Source organism: Lepidochelys kempii, chromosome 7 (assembly GCF_965140265.1).
Source record: "Lepidochelys kempii isolate rLepKem1 chromosome 7, rLepKem1.hap2, whole genome shotgun sequence".
Taxonomy (NCBI): domain Eukaryota; kingdom Metazoa; phylum Chordata; order Testudines; family Cheloniidae; genus Lepidochelys; species Lepidochelys kempii.
This window is the reverse complement of record NC_133262.1, coordinates 94,332,574-94,360,473: the sequence shown is the minus strand read 5'-3', so window position 1 is coordinate 94,360,473 and position 27,900 is coordinate 94,332,574. Positions and strand designations below refer to the sequence as shown.

The 27,900-nt window shown below is 39.4% G+C and overlaps 1 protein-coding gene across 14 annotated transcripts in view; it reads left to right on the top strand.

Annotated features, from left to right (window-relative positions):
* EXOC6 (exocyst complex component 6) overlaps positions 1–27,900 on the top strand; it is a 178,619-nt gene that overhangs the window by 26,861 nt on the left and 123,858 nt on the right. For 13 of the 14 annotated variants that reach the window (XR_012160030.1, XM_073353873.1, XM_073353872.1 and 10 more), the window contains exons 2-5: positions 12,114–12,285; positions 13,603–13,650; positions 13,737–13,827; positions 14,867–14,912. Coding sequence is in view for 13 of the 14 variants with exons in the window: in XM_073353873.1 (XP_073209974.1) it covers positions 12,114–12,285; positions 13,603–13,650; positions 13,737–13,827; positions 14,867–14,912 (357 nt within the window). In the remaining variant the exon portion in view is untranslated. The remainder of the gene's footprint in view (positions 1–12,113; positions 12,286–13,602; positions 13,651–13,736; positions 13,828–14,866; positions 14,913–27,900) is intronic. The other variant, XM_073353878.1, reaches the window with a different exon arrangement.

Here is a 27,900-nt window from a genome sequence, read left to right as displayed (position 1 = left end):
TGATTTTCAATAAGTCTTGGAACATGGAGAAGTTCCAGAAGACTGGAAGAAAGCTAATGTTGTGCCAGTATTTTAAAAGGCTAAACAAATCAAGGGGGAAATAGCTCAGTGGTTTGAGCGTCGGCCTGCTAAACGCAGGGTTGTGAGTTCAATCCTTGAGGGGGCCATTTAGGGATCTGGGGCAAAAATTGGGGATTGGTCCTGCTCTGAGCAGGGGGTTGGACTAGATGACCTCCTGAGGTCCCTTCCAACCTTGATATTCTATGATTCTAAGTTGACCCAGGTAATTATAAGTCTATCAATCTGACATTGATCCTGGGCAAGATAATGGAACAGCTGATACTGGACTCAATTAATAAAGAATTAAAGGAGGGTAATATAATTAATGCCAATCAACATTAGTTTGTGGGAAATAGATTCTATCAAACTACCTTAATATTTTTTTTGATGATATCACAAGTTTCGTTGATAAAGGTAATAGTGTTGATATAATATACTTGGACTTTTGTAAGGCATTTGACTTGGTAATGCATGACATTTTGATTAAAAAACTTGAAAGATATAAAATTAACAAGAATCATATTATATGGATTAAAAGCTGGCTAGCTGATAAGTCTCAAAATATAATTGTAAATGGGGAATCATCACTGAATGGGTGTGTTTCTAATGAGATCCTGCAGAGACTGGTTCTTGGTCCTATGTTATTTAACATTTTTATTAATAACCTGGAAGAAAACATAAAATCATAACTGATAAATTTTGCAGCTGACACAAAAAATTGTGGGAGTCGTAAATAATTAATAGGACAGGTCACTGGTAGCATGATCTGGACCACTTGGTAAGCTGGGTGTAAGCAAACAATATGTGTTTTAATATGACTAAATGCAAATGTATACATCTAGGAATGATGAATATAGGCCATGCTGTCCTGGGAAGTTGTGACTTTAAATAAGCTTGGGAAGTGGGTGAGGGGTTTGAGTTGGATAATCAGCTGAACATGAGCTCCCAGTGTGATGCTGTGGCCACGAGTCCTCATGCAATTGTTGGATGCATAAAGAGGGGACCCTTGAGTAGGAAGGTTATTTTACCTCTGTATTTGGCACTGGTGGAACTGCTGCTGGAATACTGTGTCCAATTCTGGTTTCCACAATTCAAGAAGGGTGTTGATAAATTGAAGAGGGTTCAGAGAAGAGCCACGAGAATGACTAAAGGATTGGAAAACATGTCTTATAGTCTTAGACTCAAGGAACTCAATCTATTTATCTTAACAGAGAGAAGATTAAGGGATTACTTGATTACAGTCTGTAAGTATCTAAGTGGGGAACAAATATTTAATAATGGGCTCTTCAGTCTAGCGGAGAAAGGTATAACATGATCCAGTGGCTGGAAGTGGAAGCTAGACAAATGCAGGCCGGATATAAGATGTAAATTTTTAACAGTGAGAATAATTAACTGTTAGAACAACTTCCCAAGAGCTGTGGTAGATTCTCCATCACTGACCATTTAAAAATCAAGATTGGATGTTTTACTAAAAGATATTCTCTAGGAATTATTTTGGAGAAGTTCTATGGCCCGTGTTACACTGGCGATCAGACTAAATGATAATGATGGTCCCTTCTGGTCTTAGAATTGATTAATTTGTTAAATGAACTTTGCACTTTATTATGACTGTTTGTGTCTAGAGATTTTATTGGTTTTAAAATATTTGCTAGACTGATCTTTATTTTGGTGCAAAATTTGTTATTTTTCTTGCTAAATATAGAATTTTAATATTTCTAGTTTTTCTCTTTCTGCCTGTGAATGATTTACAAACTGGGGTGCTACATGGCAGCATAAAACTTTTGCACCCCTTAAATATCCATGGGCATGAGATAGAAATCAGTTTGCTTTTTGTTATAATGATTTATGAAACATTTTCAAAGGTAGTGTTAAAAATGAAGTCTGACCCTATAAACTGAGAAACTTTTCTTTGCAAATATCCTTGCTCTGTTCACTTACTACTTTAAAAAATTCCTTATATTAACATTCTCACTTTTAAGTAAAGTTTCTAGTCTCCTAACCCTCTTCATGTAATTCTTAATATTTTAAATAAAAATAAATTCCTTGCGCTATTATAGCTGTTTTCAGGATTTATATATTGAATAAACAAGACCAAAAGTCTCTGAAATGTAAGGTAACTCCTTTCTCTTCATGTGTAATAATGCCTGCATCTGTAATTTTCACTCCATGCATTTGAAGAAGTGGGTTTTTTTTACCCACAAAAGCTTATGCCCAAATAAATCTGTTAATCTTTAAGGTGCCACTGGACTCCTTGTTGTTTTTGTGGATGCAGACTAACACGGCTGCCCCCTGGTATCTGAAATGTGATAATGATACTGTAAGCAGTGTCAGGATGAGCTCCACCCTGACATCTGGTGGTGAGGTGTGGCAAGTTGTGGAAAAGACCAGGGACAGAGACTTTTGGGTCATTGGACTTTTGGGACTTTGGGTGATTTGGGGTTGCTGGACTCAAGAACCAAAGGGAAAAGGGCATGCCCCAATTTGCTTGGGGTGGGTTTTTTTTTGCTCTCATGGGTTGTGTTATGAATCCTGTTGGTGGTGTTTCCCCAACATAATGCCACATTGTTTCTCTCTGTTATTAAAAGGCTTTTTGCTACATTCAGACTATGTGCTTGCGAGAGGGGAAGTATTGCCTCTTGGAGGCACCCAGCGGGGGTGGTATATATTTGTCCCAGGTCACTGGGTGGGGGCTCGAGCCGGTTTGCATTGTGTTATTGGAATGGATCCCCTAGATATTGAACCCGGCCCTTGTTGCTGCCAACTCTGACGGGTAGAAGGGTTACAATACCATACCTTGACATTCAGGGCTCAGTTGTGGCATTACAACAGAACATACATTGTGAGGAGGAGGGTGAAGAGGTACATCTCTGGAGTGGGAGCTCCTGGGAGCATAGTGCCTTTGGGAGCATCTTTTGAGGGCAGCAGCTTCAACAACCTTAAGTAATGTTCAGTGTAAAGTCTTCCTTTCACACCACTGTTGGCCAGTACAGGGTAGGATATGGCTTCTCCTGGCCTCCTCTGCCTCTTTTGAAGATGCTTGTCAGTGCACCTATGGTCACTACCTGGGAAGAGTCCATATACTCCTTAGGCACAAAACCTACAGTTGTGCACAAGCCACATAATACAATAAACCAAGTTCCTACCTAATCTCTTTTGAAGTCCCTGTAATAACACTTTTCATGTCTAGAACACCTCTCATCTGAGGATATTAAAGCATTTTTATAAAAGTCTGAGTAAATCCTATATTCCCACATAGAGATGAGGAGACTGAGGCACAAAGAAGTTGTTACTTGCCCAGTCACACAGCATACCTGACCCATGTCTCCTGATGCCCAGTCCTCTGCATTTTCCAGCAGAATGAGAGTTATAATAGAAGTCCATGAGGATCATATAAAGTTAAATGCTAAAAAGGCCTTCTAAAATAATGTTGTTTGCTCCTTGAGATGTTAGAGGCTGGAAATTCAGTGGAGTTGGTGCACTGAGTGCGTGGGGAGAGAATCCTTGAATTGTAGATCAAATGGCCCCCTCTATATAATTAAGGCAATATTCTCTTATGTGAGGGGAATAAAGATTAGAAAACGGTGGTGGGATCTTCAGGGCTCTAATGTAGATGTGTAGGGCCGTCCAAGGAAAAAGAGTGCCTCTCTCAAGAGGGTTTGACAGTTGACCTATCAAGAAATTGATGTCTTTCTACAAGTCCTTGAAGCTTTTCTCCCTGTTGAGTTCATGTGTGAAACTGAACAGAACTATTAGGCTTCTGTTCTTGAGGTCAAAGCTCTGACGCTAAAGATAAAAAGAAAGTAGCTGGTAGAAAAGTGAGAGTTGGCACATAGTTGTGCTCCAGAACTGAAGCTATCATTTACAAAGTAAGCAGTTAGCCCTTGTATTTGCAAAAGATATCCGTGATTAGAGTGATGACTACACAGTAAGTCTGCACGAGCTTGTAGACAGCTTTGAAACAATAGTTCTCACGGAGGTGAGCCCACGTTAATCTCAAAAGGATATTGATACTGAAACCTACTAAGGATGTTTTAAATGTCAGCATTGTTAACTATGTCACAGCTGATTATTTTGGCAGAAAAATTATGCTAATGTATATCTCTAGTGTTGTTCATTGAACTGGCAGATTTTGGTGCTGGAGGTTGCTGTCAAGGTTGCCGTGGAGCATGAGGAATTCAAATTTCCCATATTCTTCTTTTCCCTCTCCTATCTCCTCCCCATCATCCCCCCCCCCACACTCCACCCCCCAGCAAAGTGAAGTCATTTTTTCCCCTCCCAAATGCATACATCTTTTCCCCGGTACCAAAAGCCTCAACTGCTCCCAGGCTCCCAAGCAACTCCAATACCTTCTGCATATGCAAAGCTCCAGCTGTGAAAACCTCAACAACTTCTACAATACACATTTTCAACACAAACATGTGGCACAATTAGAGTTGAAAATTTGGGGACAATGTAAAATGTGAGGTAAAGAGAGTAAGAGCGATTGAGGGAGACAGAGGGGAGAAGCAGTATCACAGAATCATAGACTTTAAGGTCAGAAGGGACCATTATGATCTTCTAGTCTGACCTGCACAACGCAGGCCACAGAATCTCACCCAACCACTGTTGTAACAAACCTGTAAGCTATGTCTGAGCTATTGAAGTCCTCAAGTTGTGGTTTAAAGACTTCAAGGTGCAGAGAATCCTCCAGCAAGTGACTCATGCCCCATGCTGCAGAGGAAGGCGAGAAACCCCCAGGGCCTCTGCCAATCTGCCCTGGAGGAAAAGTCCTTCCAGACCCAAATATGGCAATCAGCTAGACCCTGAGCATGTGGGCAAGACTCACCAGCCAGACACCCAGGAAAGAATTATCTGTAGTAACTCAGATCCTACCCCATCTAACATAATTCAGGAGTCCCTGACAAATCATATAGGTCCAATAATGTGCTGTATAGGAAATGGAGCCTGGGAAATAATACGGATAATAATGAAGTGGGAGTAATGAGTCTCCCACTAAATAGAAGAGACTTGATTGATTTAAAAAAAAAGAGAGAGAGAGAGAGAGAGAGAAAAGAAAAGCTGTTATAAATTTAACATCCAGTTAAAAATTTAAGTATTTAGTGATATTCTTAAAGTAGTGCATACCCAGTTAGTCAGCAAAGAAAAAATAGATGTAGATCTGATCTCTGCGTATATAACCTTATTTATTAATGGTACCTAGTAAGCATTTTAGGGTTTAATGTCTCCCACCTTTTCATTTATTTAGGTTATAAAAATATACATTTCTTTGAAACACTTTGATATAACTTGATTTTAGAAGTTCCCTTTCATGTTTTCTGTCACAACTTGGAGAAAAGATTTAATTTGTCATCACTCCCACAAGATGGAGCTCTTTACATATGTAAGACATAAAACCTGTGCTGTGATGGTTACGTTAGGATCATTTTATAATGTAACTTTCTGTATTATTTGCTGAACCTTAAAGATAGTCTATTAGATAATGTTTTAGATAATATATACACCAACATTTTGTTAATCTGCTTCTATGGAAAGGCACGATGCAGTATAGAAAACAGTAAATATTAGGTGTCCCTATAGACAAGTAGAATTGTCTTGTGGTTAAGAGACTGAACTGGGACACGTGAGATTTGGGTTTTCTTCCTGACTCTGCCACTGACTCTCTGTATGCCTTTTGGCAAGTAACTTAATCTTTTCATGTCTTAGTTTTCCTTCTGCAGTATGGGAATAATGATACTTTGCAACCTCCCATGGGTGTTGTGAGATTATCCTTCCCTACCCTCTGTGAATTAGGGAAGTATTAGGTATGAAGCTGGTGAGCCCCATACAAAAACACATAAATAAAAATAAATACTGGTTCTTTCATTATGTACTGGACACTGCATCATCTTGCACCTGGATATGTACTTCCAAGAATTTCCTGGTTGATCATAATTTTGTCGGGCATTGTTTGTTTGATGACTTCTTTGATATATTGCCAGTCTTTTAGTGCCCAACTATTTCCCCATTTATGTATCTGAATAGTAAAAATTCAGTATATGGAGTTGGTTTTGTCACATCATGTTTCAAAGTCCTTTTCTGTATCTAGGTCTCATCTATTTTTTTTAGCCCTCCTTTTTTATTGGTATTAAATTGTGATAAATTCACTTAATAAAACCGCTTATTCATGAACAGTGTAGATAGATAACCTTGGAAAATGAAGCCCTTTCTTTATCCACATGCTATGTGTAGAACTGGCCGTGCAAGGTTCCCGCCACTATCCTTCTAACATGGCATAGATAGTCTTCTTCCAGCAAAACTACAATTGACTGGGTAGTATATATTATTGGAAAACCTTCACATTTGTTCTGCTTCATTGAACAATTGGGCCCAGTAGGTTTCTCTCTGCTGGTTGAACTTGCTAAGCAGAGTGACCAATTGCTTTCTTCTGAGATTTCCCTTCCCCCCCACCCCCTTCCAGCCAACTGCACTGCCTCTACATGCAACCTTTCATTCATCTTTTGTTTTAGCTCCAAGCAAATGGCCTCAGCTTCTCATAGAGTAATCCAGCTTGCTTGATGGGCAGAAAATACTACAAGTGTGACCAAGTCCAAATTCCTTTAAAAACATGCTCACAGTTTGGCAATAGTGATGTCCTGGCGCAGGTGATGTGTCCACAATATCTTCCAAGGATTAGTTAGTTAGTTCTTTCCCTTATGTTTCAGCTCTCCAGGTTCGAGCATGTTAGCCCCTTCCTCTTCTTGCAGACACAGAATAGTGCTCAGATGATTGTCCCATACAGGACCCTGGAGTAACACAGTATTTGCTGCTCCAGGTCAAGCAGCTTACAGGATTTGCCCATGATGTAGTAGGAGACTAGAGAGTACAGTTTTCAGCACCCTGCATTACTTTCTTGCGTGTATTAGTGGATCAGACTATCTGGGAGTCCAGGGATCTGTTTGCTCTTGAAAATAACTTCCTTTTTTATGCAGGGCTGCTCAATACCTCTTTTACTCCTCTGACTTCAACTGCTTTCCCCAGCTGGACGTTCTAAGTGTAAGTCAGGATCAAAATGGGAAAAACTCTCAATAGTTCAAGGCTCTCCCTGTAAGAGGAAGGGGAAGTTGTCATCTCTTCTGTGTCCCTTTTCTCCTCAGAAGAGCCAGGCCTTGTCAGACATTTCAATTCTAGCTTTGTTAAGCAAGTAAGTTTCTATGCCTCTTGTAAACCCCCAAGCTCCCTAGAGAGTATAGTCAGAGGAAGGAAGTCATACTTCCCTGTAGAGACTTGGAAGGATAGCACTCTTCCCCTCCCCAAGAACTTGGCCAAGGTGGTTACAAAAAGTTAGAGGGCTCCAGACTCTACATTCCCCAATTCTTGAACCTCAAACTAACTCTACAGCCTCCTTCCAGACACTGTGGAAAACTGTTGGTCTTCTTCAAAGATTAATCCAGCAGTAGTAGGTCTCAGGGGTTGGGGTGTGTGGGGGAGAAGAAATCCTCTACTTTGCTAGAGGCTAACATTTCCCCCTTGTACTCTAGGGACAAATAAATGGACTCTACCTTAAGAAAGCAATATGAATCTCCACTTAAATATCTCAGTAGGTCCCTCAATATTTTCTGTTTTTCCTAGTTTTCCCTCTGTGGACTCAAGATCTCAGCAACTTTTTAAAAAAAGAATAAAGTTAAATCTCTTTGCCAAAAAATGAGAGGGGGAAAAAAGGACGTTTTTATGACTGAAATTCACTCCAGTGCAGAGACCCCATCGAAGGGACCCTGCATCACATTCTTTGTTAAGGGTTTAAGTGGTATGGAAGGCCTTGAGCAAAGCTTGCCTTGGGGTGGAATTCACTCATAGCAAATACCCTTTTTTGAAAATTTTAAAGCTAAGTTTTTATAGTAAGTTACAGAAATAAGAAATCACATGCTATCATATAGGAAGGCTCTCTTAAGGGGATGTCTGTATTGAAAGCTCATTTTTTAAGAGAGAACAAAAGCTTGTTGTTTATAAAAATATATGCAGAAAAGTAAAACTAAAGTATCAGGAATGTTTTCACACTGGTGTCCTGTACTATTATGACATTCTGGGGTGCAGTCCAGACCACGGAGGGGCTGTGTGATCCCAGCCCTGCGCACTTGGGTGCCTCGCAGTGCTTTGCTGCTGTAACTCCGACCTGCTAACAAACAGCATTCCAGCATGCAGGTAGCACCCTGAATGTCTGTGTATAGCTGCATCCTGCCAGCCACACATCAGTCACACTCTCGCTTCCACCAGCCTTGATTACCACTTGCAGAGTGATCCCAACACACTCCTAATCCTGGATCACCGCCCCTCCCCCAAATGTGTGTCCTGCACTGTCCAGCCCTCTTCTGGACAGTCCAGATATATTAGGTCCATTGCCCCTTTAAGGGGATCAATATACAACAGTCTGTTACCTAAAATGAAGCTACACAAACAATTCACAATGTTGGATTAGTTTTAATTAAAGAATAAAACAAGTATATTTAACTACAAGAAGATAGGTTTTAAATGAGTACAAGTATAAGGCATTAAAGTTGGAAATGGTTATAAGAGATATAAAGACTAAACTTAACGAATTAGACTTCGTTCAAGGTGTAGTCCCTTACCACATGTTTCCAGAAATATTGCTGACCAAACACTCAGCCAGGGCCTGCTGCCAAAATCCAATGGCTGTTTTCTTTTGTTGTCTTAGGTGAGAAGGAGCGAGAGAAATATAGGGAGAGATCCTTTGGGGGTGTTTCTGCCCCTCCGTTTTATAGTTCAGTCACCCTTTTATTTTATTTTCCTGAGCGTTACCCCTAGATGAAGTTCATTCCCACCATGAGGTTGGAGTTATGGAGTTTTGTGTTGAAAAGAGGTTCCATACTGTTGTTTGTTTGCTAAGATGCAGATCTGTTTGTTCTTGCTCCTCTTCCTTGCCAAAGAATGTCCTCTTGATGGGTGATGGCCCATCACCTTTGATGACATCTGGCTAGAGGCATCAGTTTGTCCTTTGTCTTTGAGAAACAGATTTGCCCACTCCCCAGACATGTCTGAAAAACACACCTCAGTTATAATTTCAGCTCACATTTCTAAATTTAAATATTATGTTACTACACATGTTTCATCATGATATTGTTGACCAGTGAGTTATTAGTTTTTCAAACGATACCTCACAGGGCATATTTTGTACAAAGATTATTACAGGAGTTTGTAGGGTGTGAATGCAGGGGTGATTTCCATCACAACTATATCTTTGCTTATTTTAACCTTTTCCAATATTTTGGTTTTATTGTATTTTTCCTAATGTTTGAGGAACAGTGCAATAAACAACTACAATGGGGGTGTCATAAATATAAAGGGAAGGGTAAACCCCTTTAAAATCCCTCCTGGCCAGAGGAAAACTCCTCTCACCTGTAAAGGGTTAAGAAGCTAAAGGTAACCTCGCTAGCACCTGACCAAAATGACCAATGAGGAGACAAGATACTTTCAAAAGCTGGGAGGAGGGAGAGAAACAAAGGGTCTCTGTCTGTCTGTATGCTGCTTTTGTCGGGAATAGACCAGGAATGGAGTCTTAGAACTTTTAGTAAATAATCTAGCTAGGTATGTGTTAGATTATGATTTCTTTAAATGGCTGAGAAAAGAATTGTGCTGAATAGAATAACTATTTCTGTCTGTGTATCTTTTTTGTAACTTAAGGTTTTGCCAAGAGGGATTCTCTATATTTTGAATCTAATTACCCTGTAAGGTATCTACCATCCTGATTTTACAGAGGGGATTTCTTTACTTCTATTTACTCCTATTTCTATTAAAAGTCTTCTTGTAAGAAAACTGAATGCTTTTTCATTGTTCTTAAGATCCAAGGGTCTGAGTCTGTAGTCACCTAGGCAAACTGGTGAGGCTTTTTACCAAACCTTGTCCAGGAAGTGGGGTGCAAGGTTTTGGGAAGTATTTGGGGGGAAAGACGTTTCTAAACAGCTCTTCCCCAGTAACCAGTATTTGTTTGGTGGTGGTAGCGGCCAATCCAAGGACAAAGGGTGGAATATTTTGTACCTTGGGGAAGTTTTTGACCTAAGCTGGTAAAGATAAGTTTAGGAGGTTTTCATGCAGGTCCCCATATCTGTACCCTAGCGTTCAGAGTGGGGAAGGAACCTTGACAGGGGGAAGTGAAAGTTGAGGCTTCCAGGGAAGATGACCTGTCCAAGGCTCTCTTTTGTGCCATGACTGTTCACCTATAGGTGTCAGCAAAATGGAAAATATTTTTAGTTTTGTGACTAAAGTACTCAAAATCCAGATGTATCATCTGTCTCTATACACGGCCAAAAACGCTGTCCAAGTTACAGTATCTTGGTGTTTTTCCTTAAAGCCCAGGTCAGGTGATTACATGCAGTGGTGCTGGAACAGTTTTTATAGTGGGTGTGCTGAGAGCCACTGAACCAAACTGCAAACCTTGTATATAATGGAAACCCCTTCAAGCTAGGTGGTGCTGCAGCACCTATGATTACATGAGAATCTCAACTTTCTTTTTGGGAGGGAAGTAGTAAGTTTCTAGCCCTCCTGTTTGTGAAGAAAAGCTTGAAAACGTGAAAAGGCTCAAAAACTACAAGGCAAATTAAAATAATTCAGTTTTTAAAAAATCTCATGATTTTTAAGCCAATTTCATGATTTTGGGAGTTTGATGATTTTTGAACATTTGGGGTTGGCAGTACTAAAACTTTCTTACTAGTTTCCTTGGCTCTTGCATTGTCTGTGTTGCCATTCCAACAGTCATCTGTCTTGTCCGCCACTGTGACCATGTCAAGTCTCTGTTCTAATCCTTTGATTGCCTTTCCCCCACTGATCAGATTTAAGGACTCTGTCCTTTTCTCTGCTGTTTAGCTGCCCATACCTCACACTTCTCTTTGTATGCCCCTTCTGTTGAAGCTTAAAGATTAACCACCCGCTATATCCTTTCCTTACCCATTTTGATGTCTATGCCTTCTTCATGTGACTACTGTTCCCTTGAGCAAGTTCAACAAGCTCCATGTTCAATTCTTCCATGAGACCTATAAATCCTAGTCCTACCTTCAAAGAATTAACAAACCAACCCACCAACCTCCAGCCTTGTAAAAAAAAAAAAAAAGAAAGAAAACCCCAAACTCCAAAACCAAATATTATTAAAACAGGTGGAACTAACAAACCACATTTTCAACTTTGCTTTTTATTGTGTCTGCTTGCTAGTTCTCAGTTATATGTCATCTGTAGGATTATAAGAGGCACAGGAAGAAGAACCCAGACTCCTTACTTGTCTGTGAAGTCCCAAGGCCAAAGTTTTCAAACTGGATGCCTAAAATTAGGTAACTAAATCCATAGTTAGGATCCTAAATAAAAACAGCCTGATTATCAGAAGGGCTGATGTCAATAGGAGTGATGGTGGCTCACCACTTCTGAAAATCAGACCACTTTTGTGTGCCTAAACATAGATTTAGGTGGAAACTTTAGGCATCTGTGTTTTAAAATATTGGCCCTATTGCACTCTTGGAACTGTATATAGATCTTTTTATGAGAAAAAAGATTGCATTTTATTAGTTACTGTTGATTGTAGTTCACTAGGAGGCTGAATACTTCAGGATATTTCTTAACTGTGTTTGGCTAGAGTCATGCAAAATGTATTTAATTGGGCAAATCTGTTGTTAGACAATCTAGAAAAATAAATGTGTATATTTGCACTTCTTTATATTTAACAAACAGTGGAATTTGATGAAAAAGTGATCCATGCTATTTGAAGCAGTTGGAGAAGCTGAGTCTTTTGTACTCATATTTGAGCATAAGGGCATAAGTAACCGACCAGTGAGGCTGAGGTCAACCATGATGTAACTAGTTAAGCACCAGGATTAATGCCAAAAGGGTCAGGTTCAGAGCTCGGTTTTGGATTATGTCTTTTGTTTAATAATATCAGCAGTGTGGATCACAAATTATGTCATTGTGATATTAAGTTTGAATTTAAAAGATAAAAACCTTAAGATTTCAGTAATGATCTCTACTTGTTATACTATTCAGAAAGAAGAAAGTTCTGTTTTATAATTTGTATTTAACAGGTCTGTATATGATGACCAGCCAAATGCACACCAAAGATTTATGGAAAAACTAGATGCTTGCATACGTAACCATGACAGAGAGATAGAAAAGATGTGTAATTTTCACCATCAGGGCTTTGTGGATGCTATTACAGAACTTCTTAAAGTAAGGGCTGATGCAGAAAAACTAAAGGTAAGAAACTACTTATTTAAACTTGTGTATATTGCTGTCATTGATTAATACTAGATGGAATGTTTCTTTTTTAAGGGATAAGACTTTCATGATGTACATACACATCCTGATGTTTACAATTAAATTTTCAGAAATTGTATAGCTATTTAGGAATGTCTTGTCTACTAGAATAATAAATTTGCCATGTTCATATTTTTTTTTAGGTCTCATTTTCTGATTTCTTCATTTATAATTTTTTGTAAAACATTGCCAAAAATCAATTTACCATTTTATTAAGTAATTCTGGAAGACTTTTAAATGGCAAAGTATTGGTAAAAGTAATATTTCTTATAGTAGATCTTGTGTTTTTCTCAGTTTGATTACCAAATTATGTATCAGACTTCTCAATTTCAGATTCAGAAAAAATATTGTGAGAAATCTTGATTCTTTTGGAAAGCCTCCACTTTTAGTTGCATATCTTTTAAAAAGTGTTCTTGTGCTCCCCAAAAGAGTAGGTGGTGTTGGTAATATTCATTAGAAGTGAGGACTAAGGTTTACTCAGAAGTCAGAATGCAGAATAGTGAATTGTGAGACCTGTCCCTTTTAGCTCTCTTTACACTTTGGAGAGCAAAATATGCACACCAGACAGAATGAGCGTAGTTCACCAGAGGTTATGATTAGAAGAGCATTATATAAAGGATATTCAGATAACAAGAGACCAAATACAGCGTCAATGAGGTCATTGAGCATCTTTGTTTGGAAATTAATGAGATTTTTAATAAACTAGAATGTGCTTCCTTATTATGATGACCTAATGAGTCACTTAATATGTGGGAAAATCTGAGGTCGAGCTTTGCCTGCACCTGCAGCATTAAAATGTTGCTGTGGTTTGGAGATTTCCACGTTTGATGTTAATCAACCACCCAGTGTTTGCATTCAGCAAAGTATGAATGTTTAATTACCATAAAATGCAATCACCATTTCTTACAGACAATGAATGGCACATAGAGCTTATTGAGGTTATCAAAAAGGGACCAGTGGTCAATTGGGTCAGTGATTTGAATTGTTTGACAGACCTACAGAAACAAGTAAAGTTCAAAAATCCCAAGTAAATTTGAGAAGTTTGCCACAGAATCTGTTAGAAAGAACTGTCATAAGTAATTGAAGTTAACAAAAGCCCTTTGCAATCAAAAGTTCAAGTTCAAGCTGTAGAGTTAATTTGAATTTGCATTTCTTTGTTCTAAATTTCTCATGAAGCATGATCTAATTACAAGGGTGAGCAGTTACATCAGGGCAATATATGCATATTTGTCTAACAAAGGTGAAATTATTTTTAAGGTCCAAGTTACTGATACCAACCGAAGGCTTCAAGATGCTGGGAAAGAGGTGAGAAAATGGTTTTTAATTGAATATTTGCAGCAAATTAAATTTGTTTGCATAATTTAATTGTAATTTTTTACAAAATATCTAAGGTGATAGCCCAAACAGAGGAAATCATCCGATGTAGAATTCAGCAGAGGAATATTACAACAGTAGTGGAAAAACTGCAGTTGTGTCTTCCAGGTGAGTTACAAATATGTACAATAGTGACATTTGGCTAAATACAGTAGCCAATGAGATAAGTCATTATACCCAAAATGCAACAGAAGTTTTATTTTTTTTCTCATATTTCAATGTTCTGTAACATGAATTTAGCAGAGGAATTACTAGGATCTTACAAATGTGTCCAAATTTAGATCTCATGATGGTATATTTATTCTATAATAATTGTAATAGGGTAAACATAAAGCTTTGTTTGAAAACTAACAACGAGAGGACATAGATTGTACAAAAAAATTAAGCATGTGTATTTTTATCATACAATAAATATGTTTGCGTTTAAACCTTTGAAGTTGTTGTTTAACATTTATTTTCCTGTGGTTAAAAATTTAAGGGAAAACATTAAAAAGTTTGTGAACGTTATTTGTAGTAGCATCTTTCAACATTGTGCAGTTTACAATAGTATATTTTTGAACATCACCATCTTGAGACATTGTTTCGTATATAGTTAGAGAACATTGCATTTCATAGTGTACATCTATAAAGACTGACTTCTGTTTATGACGTTGGCAGATAGGTTTGAACCTTTTTCTTTGTACTGCGTAATCTTTCTGTTGTGACTTGGGATAATGACAGTAGATGGTACTGTTGCCTTTCTATGAACTGTTCCCATTAACTGATCATACATTTGAAATTCCCCACGTTTTTTATGATGTGCTATAAACATAATTGGTTGACAGATATTTAAACAAAAGTTGGTGTGCTTACACTGAGAAAAGTTTGAAACTACTGTTTCACTTTTAAATTCTTTACTACTTAACTTCTCTTTAATAGTTCACTTTTTTTCTCTTAATCTGCAATCTAGAACCTTATTTTTCACTACTTCTAGTTGGTCTTCCTATTGTAATATGTTACTGAGAAAAGTGTTTAAGTGAAACGAAGACTAAAATAATATATGGTATATATTTTCCATTTTAAAGTATATATTCTTTTTCTTATTAACTTATTAATGTATTTAGTTTGCAATAAGATCTAAATGGGTTAATATTTTTGTTTTATATAGTACTGGAAATGTACAGCAAACTAAAAGAGCAGATGAATGTAAAAAGGTGAGTGAATTTATTTCTGTAACTGAAGTGTAACTTTTTCATTGAATGGGTTCATCTACTTGTCTTTTACAATTATTAACAGACTGATAAAGACTAGTAAGGTCAAGACATAGTGAATCATATAGTCAGGTCTTTTCATCATTCCTTTCCTTTGTTTCAAGTATGCCATTACAAATTAACAGAAGTTACATGAAAAATAACATAATTTTAGGATCTTAATTAAGAAACTTCAGAAAACAGTTTTTACTTAAATAAGCATGAATACAATGGAAATATAGTTTAGGACATGAAATAGAAACTTTTATTAATACTGTAAAACAATTTAAGTACCAAGAATAAAAGTGCTCATTAGGGAGTTCAGTAGAAATGGTGAAATAGTGGTCCCTTTTTGGTTTGTTAATACCCCAGTAATCTATCATAGTAAATGAAATTGTATAATTCAATTTCCCATATATCTTCCTTCAGTGACAGAAATTTTGTTAGTCTCTTATTTATTTGAAACAATTAGTGTAATGTGTAAAAATTTTCTCTTTACTGTATGCACAAAAATGTGAACTCTAAAAGACATTCTCTAGATGTCAGAGTTGGATTTGTGTTTGCTGTTTACTACCTATGGGTTAGATCACTGGTTTGCTCTCAGAGTGAGGGCAGCATGTTGTTGCAGTGTCTTTGGAGCAGCCCAGCAGGGAGACTGACTCCTAGAGTCACAGTCTCCTATTCAGTGTTCCCAATGTTCTGGGAAGAGGAAGTAAACTCCCTGGAGCTATACTCATTGTAGTTTATGCTCTGTAATGTACAGGTACCACTTTCTGCTGGGTAGAATAGCTGTTGTTCCTGCATGCTACAAGCGTTGATACAGCACACTTAGTTAAAGTGGTCATGTCCTCTCACTTCCTTGCACTGTTGCACAGGACAGGACAGTCTGGCTTTATAATTGGCAGGGGTGTTAAATTACTGAGTGGAATCGTGGAGGGATCACATGAGTGAGCTACACTGGCAGTTAGTTTTTTAGCAGCATTTTGATTTCAAGTAATCTGTTATTTTTGTAGTTTGACTCCCATTGATTCTTTGGGGTTGATTGTGTTTTTTACTGTTATTGAGAAGTCATCAGTACTCTTCAAAGCTAAAAATAACCTTCAGTCCTCTAAAGATTTAGTGCTATGTCAGCTCCTGTAGAAAAAATGCTACATGGGAAACTGCAAGTCAAGAGCTGTGGCATTACAGAGGTATCAGCCCACTAGAGTAGGTGTTAGGACATGTCATCATCATCCCACTAGAAGGAAGGCCGAAGGAGGAGGTCCTCTAATAGCATCAATATCCTCAGAGCTGTATTGAAATCCCATGGAGATCTAGAGCACTGGCTCTCAACCTTTCCAGAATACGGTACCCCTTTCAGGAGTCTGATTTGTCTTGCGTACCCCAAGTTTCACCTCACTTAAAAATGACTTGCTTACAAAATCAGACATAAAAATACAAAAGTGTCACAGCACTCTATTACTGAAAAATTGCTTACTTTCTCATTTTCACCATATAAAATAAATTGATTGGAATATGAATATTTTACTTATATTTCATTGTGATACTTACCATATAATAGTATATAGAGCAGTATAAACAAGTCATTGTTTGTATGAAATTTTAGTTTGTACTGATGTCGCTAGTGTTTTTATGTAGCCTGTTGTAAAACTAGGCAAATATCTAGATGAGATGACATACCCCCTGGAAGACTTCTGTGTACCTCTGATGGTACATGTTCCCTTGGTTGAGAACCATTGCCTCAGAGCAATCAAGCTGAGAGACAGTATCTTCATGCTACTGCTCAGGCTCCTTTCTTCTTTATAGTATGGCTCTGTTATTAACTGTGTGACGATCGTTTCCTTATGACTTAGTCTTCTCCAGGGGGGAGCACAGAGAGCATGGAGTGGTATCCTGTGGAAATTGACATGAATTCTGGTGGTAATTTCCTGTGGCTTGCCAGGCAACAAAGCCATAGAGTGTCTGTACACTAGCCACATTCCCCTTAATACTGCAATGGTACCACTGGAGGGACTTCCACAGGGTCAATGGGATGCTGCTGTTGTGGTTCCTCTTCCTTCTCTCCAATAATTCTTGTCCCATTGTAATGAGACTTCAATGACTTTATCTTATATCTGCCAAGCAGACATGATGTGTTCTTTAAGTTTTGCTACAGTAGCTGAGTAACTAAGTTTGCATAGGCTTCTTAAGTCACAAACTCATGGCATGTACCAGTAATCCAATATACTTACTAATAATTCAGTATATATCACTGCTGAAAGGTTGTACATAGTCCAAGCTAATGCTTATAATTGAATATTAGAAGTTTAAAAACTGACTAAAAAGCTGAACAGAATAAACAGATGGGCACTCAAAAATGACACGTTAATAGAAATTCTTGGAAGCCATGAGGCACAGTTTTTTCCCCACAGTGGAGTGTTAAGGTGTATGGGATAGTTTATTTTGAATTCAATTTGCTATTTGTCCATTTACAGGCATCTTTTATAACACACAAAGACATTTCACTGACTTAAAGGCAACATGCTATGGATTTTTTAAAAGTAGATTTGTCTTCTTTTTTTGCCTTTATGATGCGTAAAGGAGGTATGAAGCTTTTTCCCCTGTTTTTTTTTTTTTTAAACCATACAAATATCATGAATGGCGAGTCTGGTCTTGCTTGTTTTTGCAGGAAGAACTTGAGAGTGTCAGAGATGTGTAATGTGAATGTTCATTGAACTGAACCTTAATTGAAAAGATAAGGGTTTTGACTCTTTAACAAAGACTTTTTTTCTCACAAGAGTTTATTGGATATTAACATTAAATTAATGATAACAAAAACAGAAAACTAATAAAAATACTTTTCCTTCTCAATTTCTCAGATTTCCATCTTTTAAAATGCTGTAATTTCATCAGTACCTCAGTTTCCATGAAATCGCAGACAAGACCAGAATTGCTAATGTAAAAAAAACAAGCAGAGAAAAAGGTGTGGCATTTTTTGGTTTTAGGACAAAGTCCTTTCAGGACTTCTTTACATATCGTAAAGAAGCCAAAAGAGCAGAAGCTCATTTACTTCCTTCTGTAGACATCACCTTTTAAGATAATGCAAAGTATGGGTCTGGAATATGTGTTGCTTTACTTTGCCAAAATGAAGGTTCGCAGTGGATTCCAAACAGCCATCTGTTGGTAACAATTTTTGGTCACTGCCAACCCGGACTGGATTTGAACTGGTGACCCAAGGGTGAAAGGCTCTGTATCCCATTTAACTATCTTCTGAGCCATGTATAATGCAAGTTGACAAGAATTATAGTTGTGAGGAGAAATAAATGAGGAGTCTGCTCTAAACAGAAAAGACTGGTTGGAGAATTTTATGGAGGGGTTAAATCTTGGGAGAAAGTGGCTTAAGGGAAGGGGTTTTGGTGCTCCCAGTGCTTTATTACTCACTGTGGGTTTATAGATTTATAAAGAACCTTCCAATTTTTTTTCTTTTAAAGACTGTTTTAAAGTGACTTAATCATATCATGCTTTTGATTTAACCGTATTGTATCTTATAGCTTGTGGCTGCCTGTATGTGTCTTTGAATAAGGTTACAGATTTTGCTTTAGAAAATGATGGATATACAACTCCTACAGGATTTGTTAGAGAAAGAGATACAAAAGCACTGAGTTTGTTACTGTACTGTGGGAAGCACTCAATACTACGACTGCAAGAGAAATGCCTGTACAAAATAAATTGATTGCTAAGACTGTTGTTGGACCTTATTTAAGCTACTGTAGGAAACATGGATGGGACTATGATCTTGTGGGTAAAGTTTAGTGCTGAGAGATCGGGGTTCTTTTCCTGGCTTTGTCATTAACTTTCTGCATAACTGTGGGAAAGTCACTTATCCCTTCTGTGCCTCAGTTACCCATACAATACAATGGGAGACAATGGTTCCTTATCTCAAACAGAGTTGAGATTCATATGTTTTACCAAAAGTTTGAGGAAAGGTGCTGTATGAGTGCAGTATATAACCACAGCACAATGGGACCAAATTCCACAGCAGCAACCCCTAAATTCTGTGGCAATGTAAATTTATTCTAATCCCCATTCAGCCCATCCCCATGCAAACAAACGCTCACAGTTGAACTCTATGAAGTGACGTTAAATCCATTGTTGATTATTTTCAGCTCTGACTGGTTTTGAGAATGGGTTCTTTCATTGTGCTTTCTAGATGGTTCAGCTCCAAGTCTCTGTTCCCATGTCATTCTCCAGGTAGCCCAGCTAAGAATTTCCTTTCCCGGTGTGCCCCAGAGAAGGGGGAAGCTGATAGCTGACTACAGTGGCTAATGTCTCTAGTTGAGCAGGTCTCAACTGCTGTGTTGTTTTCTAACCCCCCCGGCTCACCAGCCTGTGCTTGTGGTTCCCCTGGTTGCGAGCTGGACTCCAACTCTGCCTCTCTGATCCACTTTTGCCTAGCTTCATGGAGCAATGCAGCAAGCATGCACTGTAATTCAAATAACTTCTTGTAGGGAAAGCTGGAGAGGAGGAGTCTGATATAGGCATGTCCTGGCAGTGCAAGGAGAGAGGGGGGGAAAGTATTGGGATTCCTGGTTGCAGCAAAATGGTGAAGTGCTTGGCAAAAATGTTGAGTTTTATGGGATATTGGGAAAATGCTCAAATTGTGAAGAGCATGAGTCTCTATTTAGGATGAATGGGGCAGTTCACAAATCTCAAAGTTTTAGTTTTAGGCACTTTGCAGACACAGGCAAGCATCCCTACAACGGTTTATGCTTGGTTCATGTTTTTCACGTTATCTCTGCAAGAACCAGAAACATTATTTTCAAAATGAAAACTGAGAAGCCAGGACACAATTCTATGGCAATGAGTGAATTCCACAGCATATTATGTGGTTGCAGTATCACCGAATCCTCATAGTACAGTATAGATCATTGTACTACAAGGCCAGTGCTGCTTTAGAAAGGCAAAACATAGGACAAGCAAAGTAATAGCAGGTATCAATAACTTAACTTCCAAGGAAAAGGTGGTGGCTCAGTCTTGTTGTAAAAAAAGATACTTTGTGAAGTTTTCAAAATTGTTAGATTGATAGTTTCTTAAGATAAATTATTCACAATGGTAAAAGGTTCAAAAAGTAGGTGGCCTTTCATAAAAAAGATGATAGTGGGAGTGAGTAGGGAATGAAATCAGAATTTTCCCCCTCCACAAATGGTATTAAACTTATGGAGTATATTACAGTGAAAAGTTGGTCAACATAGAATACAAATGAGTTTGAGATGTCTGTTCCTATAGAAGGGAAGGGAGTTAAGGGTCTGGTTAAATAACAAGTGGGAAGCATTGAGATGGACCAAAAATAGGCAGGTGTGTTAAGCCAGGTGGTGCTTTCCTATTCTTTCATATTGTGGTTTTTTGGTGGGGGTTTTTTTGTATTTGAGGTGACTCAAGTTCAGTCCATGTGAAGAAAATAGATGGAAACAGTTGCTGTCTTAGGAAAACTACAGAAATTGCAAAGTTCCTATTGCAACCACCCTCATGGATTGCTTGAATGGCAATTTTTAAAGGAAGTGCTTTAAATCTAAACGTTTTTAAGCTGTGTAGATGGCTGCAGCGTTTCTCAATGATTGGTCTATGGGCCGGCGCCAGTCCCTGAGATCTCCCTGAAACAGTTTAGGAAGGCAGCAAGCCATTGCCTAGTATCGAAAAGGTTGAGAAACACTGGGCTACAGGGATTCCCTTCCTTCACAAAAGTAATGTTGCAGTCAAGATGGTGACTGTTCGACATGAATTTTTTTTTTACTTCTGTAGCTATACCCAGGTCATCTGGCTTTCTTTCTCTGTTAGCACTGATCATTTTTTAAACCAGTTTGTATGAACACATTGAATATGAAATTCCGCTTATGTGAGGCTGTTCTTTTAATTAGCATGTGTTATTTATATAGCACCAACAGCAAATTAGGTGTTTTTCAGACTAGTATGAGGACAGGACATACATAGAGCTTACAATCTAAATAGGCAATATACACTTAGTCAGGAAAAGGAAAGGAGAGTAGTGCCAAGTAAGTTTCTTTGTGAGATATTGTTTCAAAATTTGAATCAAGCCTTCTGGAGTTGTGTTAAAAACAAAATCCACAAAACACGAAACAAAAACGTGTGATATGTATCTTCAGAGGTAATGTTTAAAACAGTTTAAATATTATATGCTGGTAACATTATATTTTCTCACTGCCATTGTTTATGGTATGTTTAACTTAACTCAGAAGTCTTGACAGTCTAATTGGTTTTTTTAATGATGCAATTTTGGCACTTAAACAATAAAAGAGGCTTAGGTGATTTCAAGCCAATGGTAACCGAGAATATGTGTTGTAGATATCTTAAAGTAGCAACTTTCCAGATGACGCCCCTCCCCCCCAAACTTTTGTAAGTCTGGTTTTCCATATTGCTTGCTTCTGTTTGTGTATTCTCATAGTTGCTTTACATGCCTCCTAACCCTTTGTCAGATTTATTCTGGAGGTTTCAGAAAATTACTTAGTTTTAGGAAATTAAGGATGAAGTACTAAATCTCCATAGTTTATATGATTTTACACTGATTCTACTCCAGCCACCTCTCCTTATATATTGAGCGATCTCTATATATGAGAGAAAAAATTGCTCAAAAACAAAGTTTAAAAAAATGTTTTTGTTTGAAGGATGAATTAATAAGTGCATGTCTTTGCCAATCCACACTGTGCCTTGGCCATAATAACCTGTACTTCTGTATCAGTGCTCTTCTGTCCAAAGTTCTAGCATGCTTCATGGTTAAGGATTGTTCACCTTCCTTTCTGTAACCAATCAGGTTTCTAAAGAGTTTGTTATGGTTATGTTCTGACTTGTGAGTCCCTTTAGAGGAAACCACAGAATTTGTATCTCCTTGCTCCAGTCAGCAGGGACTAATCTTCCCACCATGACCCACTGTGCTCATCTTGCCCCTGCCTCGCTCCAGCTGGGGACCAATACTTCCCCCTCACCATGCCCAGCTGTCAGGGTGGATAAAAATCAATGACTTAAAAAAAATAATCAAAAAATTGGATTTTTTAAATTTAAATTGGATTTTAAGGGAAAAAACTATCTAAAGATGGTTTTAATTAAGATACATTATATCATGGAATAGGGATTCTAATTCTATAGTATGAGACAATATATTCATGTAATGTTTAAGAAAAGTTTTGTAATGAGTTCTAATAGTTCATAGATTAGGCACCCAATCTTATGGGGTTCCACAGGCTTCTGTATAGATTATTTAGGTTAATTTTTCTATCTACCCAATGGGACTCAGTGCTCAGTCTAGAAGATACCATCATAGATGCTTATTTTTGCAGTTCTCAAACTGTGGATTTGTGTCTCCAGAGGTAACATGATTGTCAACAGCAAAAATGTTTTTAAATAAATAAATAATCTATAGAGGTGAGAAATAACAGACCTCAACTCTATTGTCCCTCTGCAAATTTGTGTACACAGGGTCAACCCCTTACCTCTCTTTAAAAGTGAAAAGTTTCAAAAAGTTCAATGATTAGAAGATTGTTGGGGGCAGAATAGATCTGGACAAGGAGAAGAAGTCTGGAGATAAATGTGAGAAGTGAGGGACATATGCTTTTTTGTTAAAATATTATGTTTGCTGTTGAAGAAAAAAATCCAGAATACTTAACGTTGTTGTTTTAGTTAAGTAAAATAATTTAAATGTCTGTCTGGTTGTGTTCTGCTCATAATACAGCCTGGCAAGAAAATACTCCAAATATTAATGATTAACCTCTTGAATTGAAGATGGTTCACCACTTCATAAATATCTGCTTCAATTATCTTGGATAAATGAAATAACCAAACAATCATTCATTTTCTGATATAGCTGTAAAACTCATCTGAAAAGTTTTCAAAATAAATCACGGTTTAAAAATGTATAGTGTGTACCTTCTAAAAATGAAACCTACATCTATCTCTGAGTTGTGAAGAATATGTATTAAGGTTATAACAACCAACAAGAATGCACGTTTATGTAGAAACCCATGATTTAATCAAGTCTTCCTAACTAGTGATTTAAGTCATGATTTAAACCAAATCCACCCTGCCCGCTGTACTCTTGCCCCTGGCCTCTTCATTCCCCAGGGGGGCCCACAAATATGTTTGGCGCTGGGCCCACAAAAAGTTAATCTGGCCCTGGGGGGAGCCAGGCCGGCCCACTCTGGGGTGGGGATCGCGGGGCCTGGCCTGCTCTGGGGCAGAGCACAGCCCATGTGGGTCCGCGAGGTGGACCAGGCTTGTCCCCCTAAGCTGGGACCCTTCACGGAGCAGGGCCATGGCGAGACCAGATAGGAGCTGTAGGCGGGCGCTAGGGGGATGGAGCAGGACTCCTTGCCCAAAGCCTGAGGGTACCTGGGTACCTGCCGCTGCCTCCCTGTGTGCCCCCCTGCAGCCTTCCCGCTTGTGTCCCAGCTCCCCATAGCGAGCAGCCTCGGAGACCCCTGCCTGCACCCCTTATTCTACATTTGGCCCAGGACATTTTTAAATTTCTTGGGGCAGTTTACCCATCTCAGGATTTCTATGGGAAGTGCTCACCTGGAGCCACAGCTGGTCAATGCAGAGACAAGCTGGCACCATGATGCATTATAGTTACCAAACGTGGAAATCTCCCCCTCTGGGTACCCAGAATATATATGTGTGTTTGTGTGTGTATGTGACTTCATTTTCCTCTTTGCGCGCAACCATTACTCGTTCTGACAGGCTGTTTATAATGCTAAGTTGACTAGTTTTCGGAGGTTGTCGTCTGAGGCTAACTATTTTTTTGACAGGTTTCAGAGTAGCAGCCGTGTTAGTCTGTATCCGCAAAAAGAACAGGAGTACTTGTGACACTTTAGAGACTAACACATTTATTTGAGCATAAGCTTTCGTGAGCTACATCCAATGAAGTGAGCTGTAGCTCACGAAAGCTTATGCTCAAATAAATTTGTTAGTCTCTAAGGTGCCACAAATACTCCTTTTCTATTTTTGTTGAGTTGTTTCAGTTCGAAGGCTCTGGCAAGTGCTGCTGCATCATTTCACTAATACTTTGTGTCAATTGTGTGTGTATGTTAAGTATTTGAGTGTATATGGTTATGTGTGAATATGTGTGTGTAGGTTGTTGAAGTTTGTCATATTGATATTGTCATTGCCACTTTATACCGTAGTGAAGCAGTATGAGGAGAGGGGAAAGGAAAGGGAGTGGGAGGGGGGGCACAAGGTGGAAGTTTCGCCTGGGACGCAAAATATCCTTGCACCTGCCCTGGTTACTCCCCCTTAACGGGACACTGTCAACTTGAATTTTTTGAAGCTGATTAAATGTTTAAAAAATTTCAAACAGATTTTTTGAGTGTTTAGGGCCTTTTCCTAATGCAGGGCATGGCTTTTTACCACTCTGTTAGCTTTTTGTGCCCATTCAGAAGTGAGCATGTCTTCCAGGAGAAAAGGTTTAGTAAGAGGTGAAGGAAATGCTAGAGGTTTGGGTTCCCCAAGACTGATGTGATGTATGCTTCTTTGCCTTAAGTATCTCATGCAGTACCTCAGTGTTTGTACCCTGCGTTGCCTCCTTTATGATCACAAGAACTTCTTTGGATTACTTCTCCCCTCCCCCCCAAAGAACTAAATAGAGATTACTAGCCTACAGATGGCTCTGAATCCCCACCATTACTATGTAGCTTTTTTGACTTGGTTGAGAGACCAATCCCTCCTTCCCGAGGAAGATGGCTTAAGCTTTCGAGTTCTCTCAAAAGACCTACACCCCTCATCTGTTCCCCTCTTCCTCATCTGCCCCCTGCAAGTCTGAGGGCACTGATACCTATGGTCTTGAGTCCTACAGATCTCAATGAGTAGCACATCATTTTCGTTCCTAGAAAAGCCCAGGGTCTTAGCTCTTTTACATGTCTGGGCTAGCCAACACTCTCAGAAAAAAGGGGAAAGTTTCTGAGAAAGAAAGTTCAAATCACTTTTATCCACAAAGGAATGTTTGTCATTGCAAATGTTTCTCTAATTTATTCGTGGAGGAAAGAGAACTCCCTTACTATGCTTTGGATCATTCTGAATCGAGTAATGTAGAATATAAACATCCTATACGCTGTTCCCCTCACTATCTCATCCTTCTCTTGAGGGGCCATCTGTGTCCAGGAAGGCAAGCATGGTCTCCTGACTTATGCAGGCCACCTGCATGTTGGGTTGCTTCTCCCCCGAGAGTCTCCTTTCCCAGCTGCTTTCTCTCCTGAATGTGATGATTTGGGGAATTTTTACAACTTATGAATTCTGTGTGAGACTGAGCTTTTGCTTTGTATTTATCTGTACCAGAGCTCATAATCTGTGACCTGCAAACTTTTTACTGTAGCTGATGCAGCTTCTCCTGCTACAGTATAGATCAGGGGTCTCAAACTCAAATGATAACAAGGGCCACATGAGGACTAGTACATTGGCCTGAGGGCCGCACCACTGACACCCACCCCCGGCTACCCTGGCCCCACCCCCACTCCACCGCTTCCATAAGGCCCCGCCCTGCCTCTTCCCACCCCTTCCCTGCCCCCATTCCAACCCCTTCCCTGAAATCCCCACCCCAACTCAGCCCCCTCCCTGCCCCCAGGGGGAGCAGGAGGGGTGCAGGGTGCGTCAGGGGGCTAAGGGCAGGGAGTTGGGGTGCGTGGTACGTCAGGGAGCTCAGGGCAGGGGGTCAGGGTGCAGCAGGGGGCTCAGGGCAGGGGGTTGAGGTGCAGCAGGGGGCTCAGGGCAGGGGGTTGGGGTGCAGGAGGTGTGCGGGGTGCAACAGGGGGCTCAGGGCAGGTGATTGGGGTGCAGGAGGGGTGTGGCCGGGGCTTAGGGCATGGGATCGGGGTGCAGCAGGGGTGTGGGGTGCAGCAGGGGGCTCAGGGCAGGGGGTTTGGCTGCAGGAGGGGTTTGGAGGGCAGGTCCGGCCCGGTGCGCACCGGGGACAGGACAGACTCCCTCCCTGCCTACCCTACCCCTGCGCCGCTCCGGAAAGTGGCTGGTACCTGGAGGAGAGGGGACACGGGGGTCTGTGTGTTGCCCTGGCTGTGCCTCCAGGCACCGGCCCCGAAGCTCTCATTGGCTGTGGTTCCCCATTCCCGGTGAACGCCGGGCCAGAGCCGCTCTAGGTAAATGCTGGGGGGGGCCGCGGGGAGCTGGCGGGCTGCAGAAAATAATCCGGTGGGCCATGTGTTTGAGACCCCGGTATAGAACAACTCCAGGAAGTCCGGGCTTGGATCTGCTGAAGTCAGTGGTGATTGCCCTGATGCTATACTAGGGTTTTCTCCTCCCTACTCCCATGGAGGAAAAACGCACCACCAGCATCTCTTTCTGAAGTGCAGCGGGAGAAAAATTTGGTTTTCCCCCAAACATTACACTATTTGTAGTCCTTTCAATTCCTGCTTGAGATGTTGCGTCCTCTGATCTAATTGTATTTTGTTAGAAATGGCAGTTTTACTTTAAAAAAAATACTGTTGTCCTGCCCTGTTGCATAATGTGTGTATGCACTGGGGGGCGGTGCACACAGAGTGATTTGATACAGATACAAAAATCTTCTAAGTGCCACTTTGGGCACATTCCATACCAATAATGCTAGTATCCCCAGCCTATATAATTCTAATTTATACATTGAAAAATATACTTTTTATTTTTTGTAACTGTCTTTAGGTTTTATAGCTTAATGTTCAATGCTTGCTTTGTTTTTCCTCCTACAGTTTCATCAGTAGCCCGCTCTAGGTAATGGAATCCATAAATAATACTGGTGCCAGCTTTTACCTCCTACGTAATTGTTTATGCTGTACAAAAATAACACCTATTCTAGAGATAAACATTTACTAATTAAATAAAAAGTATTGAGCTACACTCTTATTCTGCAAAAAGAATGCTGTCGGACCCTGCATGGTATGAATTTAATTAGAGAAGAGAAAATAATTATTTTATTATAATTTCCTTATAAAGTAAGGATATTGTATACTTGTAAATTTGAAACACATGTTAATACTGCAGCTATCTCTTTCCCTGTCTATAGCATCTTTTACAACCCTTACTTTTTAAAGTTTCAGACAAGTAAAGAGTAAACGCACTAATGAGCTTTTAAAAGTTCAGCTGTATTCCTCTTCTCTGGCTTATATTTTCAGTGGCTGTAGGTTAGGTTCCCATGTTAGTTATTTAGATTCCTTTTGATTTTCCAAGAAATCACTATACTGCTGGAGAATTTAATTTGATTTCTATAAATTTCTCTGAGTTAGACAGGATATGAAAGAACAAAGAATATTCTCTTCTCATTCAGTCTTTTTACAGTAGTATATATAGCATTCTTCTCTGAGTGGCACACACATGTCAGAGAAGAGCATTATTTTTTCCTTTTTGTAGATTAAGTCCTCTGGCTAATTAAATCCTGTCTGTCTGTCTATCTATCTATCTGTCTATCTATCTGTCTATCTGTCTATCTGTCTATCTATCTGTCTATCTATCTATCTAAATTAGCAACAGCAGGTTTTGGGAGATGGCTGCAATTAACTCGGCCTTAAATCCATGGTCAGAAAGCTCAGTTGCAAAGAGTTTCTTGCTGAAGTACTCTCTGAAAAAAGCAGATCTCCTTCAGTGAGATCCGGTAACCTCAGATTCAATTTTCTTGCTCTGTCCCCCATGTCTTCCAATTTTTTCCTGGATTCTCTAGCAATTTTACTTGATTTTACTGGTTTGAGCTTAAGCCGGGGCACTGGAACAATTTCTGTAGTGGGGGTACTGATATCCGTTGAACCAGACTGTAAACCTTGTATATAATGGAAACCACTTCAAGCCAGGAGGTGCATCAGCAACCTCAGCACCTCTATTTCCAGCACCTATGGCTTGAGATGAAGATTCTGTGTCTTCAGTGCCCTCAGTTTGGCACTCCACCTATGAATTTCTTTCTTGGAACTCCTCCGTGCCATTTTTAGTATCATTTATT